The sequence below is a fragment of the Protobothrops mucrosquamatus genome, unplaced genomic scaffold, assembly GCF_001527695.2.
Source record: "Protobothrops mucrosquamatus isolate PMUCROS unplaced genomic scaffold, P.Mucros_1.0 scaffold5767, whole genome shotgun sequence".
Classification (NCBI taxonomy): Eukaryota; Metazoa; Chordata; class Lepidosauria; order Squamata; family Viperidae; genus Protobothrops; species Protobothrops mucrosquamatus.
Genome location: NW_015391615.1, coordinates 16,644 through 21,089, shown reverse-complemented (window position 1 = coordinate 21,089; position 4,446 = coordinate 16,644). Strand labels below are relative to the sequence as shown.

The window sequence follows — 4,446 nt, the reverse complement described above, 5'->3', positions numbered from 1 at the left end:
GACAGACAGACAGACAGATAGATAGATAAGGTAGAAATGTAGGTAGGTAGGTGGGTGGATGGATGGATGGATGGATGGATGGAGAGAGAGAAAGAGAGATAGATAGGGAGGGGGTCAAACGCGTCATCACTCATGAGTCCCGCCCACAAGGGATGTAAGTCCAGCCCTCCTTGAACTCCTTTGACTCTTATCTACCGCCAATTTGTTTTCTCCATTAGTAGGTCAGATTCTTGTAGAGAGCTTAAGCTTACAATACATTTTTATGCTCATTTGAACTGCCTGGATTTTTTGATGTCCCTGGGGCTTGACAGGTGGCCCTGATCCTTTGTGCCCGACAACAGACGAGGACATGAGGAAGAGGCCCTGGGTTGAGGAGGTCGATTCAAGGACAGAGGGACCTGTTGTGGTCACAGAGTTGGAACCTTTGAAGGGACGATGATGCGCCTTTCACGGTAGGTGATCCAAGTCTTTGAACAGGTCCTTCTCTTAGAAGCATCAAGAAACTGATTGGCCAAACCCTCCAGACTGGAAAACAATCTGGTAGTTGAGATTTTTGCAACTTGATCTAAGAAACCTCGGTGAACGAACTTCGGAAGAATCTTGCTTTCCGGGGAAGCAAGCAGACATCCCAGGGTACCCCAAGACTCATCTTGGGGGAAAAAAAAAATCCTGCCTCCCCAAAGGAAATGGGGGAGAAGTAGACTTGGCACCTGACCTCAAGACAAGAATGCCACCTTTTTTTAGCCTGACGGCCTTCTCCAAAGCCATCAGCATGGGAGACTAATGGCCTCGTTCAAAGCTGGGATGGCTGCCCTCTGCCTTCTCCTTGTGTAACTTTGCCAGAGTCCTTGGGAGTTGCCAAAATCGGTCACGCCTGCTTAGCTCTCTCGAGTGATGGTGCCAAAAGAGAAAATAAGACACAGATGTATTTCAGCGCCTGGCGATGCCAGACAGAGAGACAGCTAATAGCTTCATTTCGGCCCTCCCCTACCAGCTGGGCACAGGTGGGGGGGGATAATGAGGTGTCTTTCCCTAATCAAACTCAATTATTTAACACTCTCTGTAACGGCAAAGACGTTCGGCGCTCAGTTCAAGGTATTTAAAGGCTTGGAGGTGTTCTCTTCCAACCACTGGTGGGGAGCCGAGTCGAACAACGGAGGTGATGATGGAACAGTGACTTGGGCGCAAACCTCTGAGTGTGCAAACTCTGGCTGCCTCCTTCACCTCTGCAGGAAAAGGTGCCATTCAAAATGTCTTCCGACTTCAACTATAGAAGAGTCAGTAGAAGAGCTTGGTGTCGCTACCTGTACAAGAGAATCTGGCCAACTAACGGTCAAAGCTAAACTGGCGCTAGATAAAAGGTCCACAGAATTCACAGGGCTGGACTTGGGCCTCTTTTAGCAAGGCAATGATTCCAAACTGATGACATGTTTAACTCCGCCTTCCAGCTCAGCCTGCTCGTCTTCTAGAAATCGAATGGTGTGCTCCAATAAGCTGGATTTTTAGCTTCCGGAATTCTCAGTGGCCACAGGGCTGCAGATGATAGGTGTGTATCGGCATTGCTATTCAGCTTCCTTTCCTTTCCTTCTCTTCTCTTTTCCTTTCCTTTCCTTCCTCCCCCTTCTCTCCTCCTATAGCTGTCCATCTCACAAACATATGGAGGGTGAAATAAAATCAGAGAAAAGAAACAGAAAAGAGAGCATTGATCATATACATTTCCCAGACTTACAGGGAAGGAATGCAGGCTAAACCCCTGATACAGGACTGGATCCCCAATGCATTGTGTTCTACAACAAATGTTTCTTAAGATACTTTGAGGATCATTCTTCCATTGGTCTTTCATTACTGTATGAGCTTATCGTACTCATATTCTTAGAGCAATCAGTTAGTTGATCAATAAATAGGAGACAGAAGAGACTTACATTCGGACAAAAAGGGACTGCTTGGCCACCAAGCCCGGCGATGAATACTTCTCGACCAGGGCCAGCGTGCTGAAGCCGAACTTGTGAATGGGTTCGTTGCAATCCAGAGGCGGGAAATCAGTGTCAACTTCCCCATCGTCTTCAGCAATGTGGAGGCAGTACGCGCTGACATTGTCGCTGCGAGGAAGCAGGAGAAAGAGAAGTTGGGAGGCCCACACAGGAAGAAAGAAACTCAAGTTTATGAATCATGATTTGTGACGCTGAGTTTGGTAAATGTCCACGGAGATGCTCCCTAGACGTTTACCAAATAGATAAGATTTTTTATTTTTAAAAAGGGCTTTGAATATTTGGGAATACGAAGAGGCAAATCGTTGCTGCCCTGGGTTTTTATCCCCTTGTGAACTTGATTTTTTTACCCTCTCCCTCCTCGTTCCATTGGACGAGTCCAAGTGGAAGTTTGCACTCTCTGACTGATGCTGAAATTAATTAATAGTCAAGCGCATGTTAATTGTTTAATTGGCTGCTTGATCTATATGGATCATTTTTGGAAGCGGCATTAAATGAGTTGATTTACAAAGTTTATTGATTGGATGTGACAGTGAATTATTTTGCCGACTCCCTGATTCGCTATTTTCCCCAATTAATTCGCATAACTTGGGCTGGTAACTTTGTTCGCCAAGCGTGCCTATTCCAGGTGATTCATCCTCAAGCTGTCATTAATTATATTAGGGAGGTAATAACAAGCCCCTGAAGTGTCTCTGGCTTGTGTATCTGTTCAACAAACAGTTAACCAGAAAACACAGGCTCCTGGGATGCAACCAGTTCTCGACTTACAATCGTTCGTTTAGTGACTGTTCCAACTTACACCGGGCATTGGGAAAAAAAGGTGGGTTATGGTCGATTTTCACACGACCAAAGGGTCCATGATGCCTTCTGAGCTTGGTGGTTTTCTTGCAGACACTTCATTGCAGACCCTAGACCAGGGGTAGGCAACCTTGGCTCTTTCATGACTCGTGGATTTCAACTCCCAGAATTCCTGAGCCAGCCATGCTGAGGGGAAAGGGAAAGGTTTCCAAGCTGAGCCATGCCGGCTCAGGAATTCTGGGAGCTGAAGTCCACGAGTCATAAAAGAGCCAAGGTTGCCTACCCCTGAACTAGGCCAACCATGTTTCCACGTCGTGTGACGGTTTCTCTCTGGATAATCTACGCTTTGGGCCTCTACGCTTCCGCTTGGCTTTCCATCCTCAGACAAACGGGCGGTTAGAGAAGGAAGGTGCGAACTCTCGCTTGCCGAGAAGTTCTCCAGTCCGATTAAAAGGCAGTCGAAATTAAGCAAACCAGAAACACGCAAGACTCAAGACTCATTTCTTAGGTCTGAGCAGCTTAAGAAAGAGAAATGTGTCCCCTCACTCTATCTGAATTTAGGGAAATGAGGTGCTGTTTCACTCCCACCTGTCAAAAAAAAGAAAGAAAAAAAAGCAGCTTCAACCCTCAGGGACGTGAAAAGGCTACCTGTGTAGTGACACCCGACGTGGAGGTGATTTGTCTTTTTTAAAAAACCAAACAAACAAGACACCCACACCCCCAAAAGGGAGTGCATCTCCAAATGATTATTCATTTATATGACACCATCTTCGTAGCCTTGTCATTATACACTACCCGGTAATTTAATTGAAAGAGAAATAGATATAAATGTACGCAGAGCTCGGAAGGGAATATTGATAAATGGGGAAGTGTTGTGGTAAGATTTATCTGGTGTGTGTGTGTGTGTGTGTGTGTGTGTGTGTGTGTGTTTTCCGTTCAATCGTGTCCAATTCTTGGAGACTCTCTGGACAAGTCCCTGCAGGTTTTTGGGCAAAGTTTTTTAGAAGTGATTTGCTGTTGCTGTCTGTCCGTCTGTCCATCCATCCATCCATCTTGTACCCATCTATCTATCTATCTATCTATCTATCTATATCTATCTATCTATCTATCTATCTATCTATCTATCTATCTATCTATCTATCTATCTATCTATCTATCTATCTATCTATCTATCTATTCAATGTATTTATCTATCCATCTACAGTATCTATTCATTTTGTCATCCATCTATCTATCCATTCTATCTTATCTACTTAACGTATCTGTCTATTCATCTATCCATTCATTTTCCATTCATGATACCTATCCATCATGTGTCTGTCTGTTTGTCTATCTATCTTGTACCTATCTATCTTATCTATCCACTCAACGTATCTATCTATCCATCCATCTATCTATCATGTATCTATCCTATCCTATCCTATCCTATCCTATCCTATCCTATCCTATCCTATCCTATCCTCTATCTATCTATCTATCTATCTATCTATCTATCTATCTATCTATCTATCTATCTATCTATCTATCTATCTATAGAGAGAGAGAGAGAGAGATTTTAGAGGACTCTCTGAAAGGACCTACTTCAACTTAGGTTCCCGTCCTTCGCTCGTGAACTGCCAGCAGATGAGCCCAATCAAGTCCTGCACCTTGGCGTTGGCAA

At 44.5% G+C, this 4,446-nt stretch overlaps 1 protein-coding gene across 1 annotated transcript in view; it reads right to left on the bottom strand.

Moving 5' to 3' along the window:
- The window catches only part of LOC107299951 (target of rapamycin complex 2 subunit MAPKAP1-like), a gene marked incomplete at its 3' end in the record, with an annotated part of 12,397 nt that overhangs the window by 7,413 nt on the left and 538 nt on the right, over positions 1 to 4,446 (bottom strand). Inside the window, exon 2 of the mRNA XM_015829295.1 lies at positions 1,923 to 2,099. Coding sequence (XP_015684781.1) covers positions 1,923 to 2,099 — 177 coding nt within the window. The remainder of the gene's footprint in view (positions 1 to 1,922; positions 2,100 to 4,446) is intronic.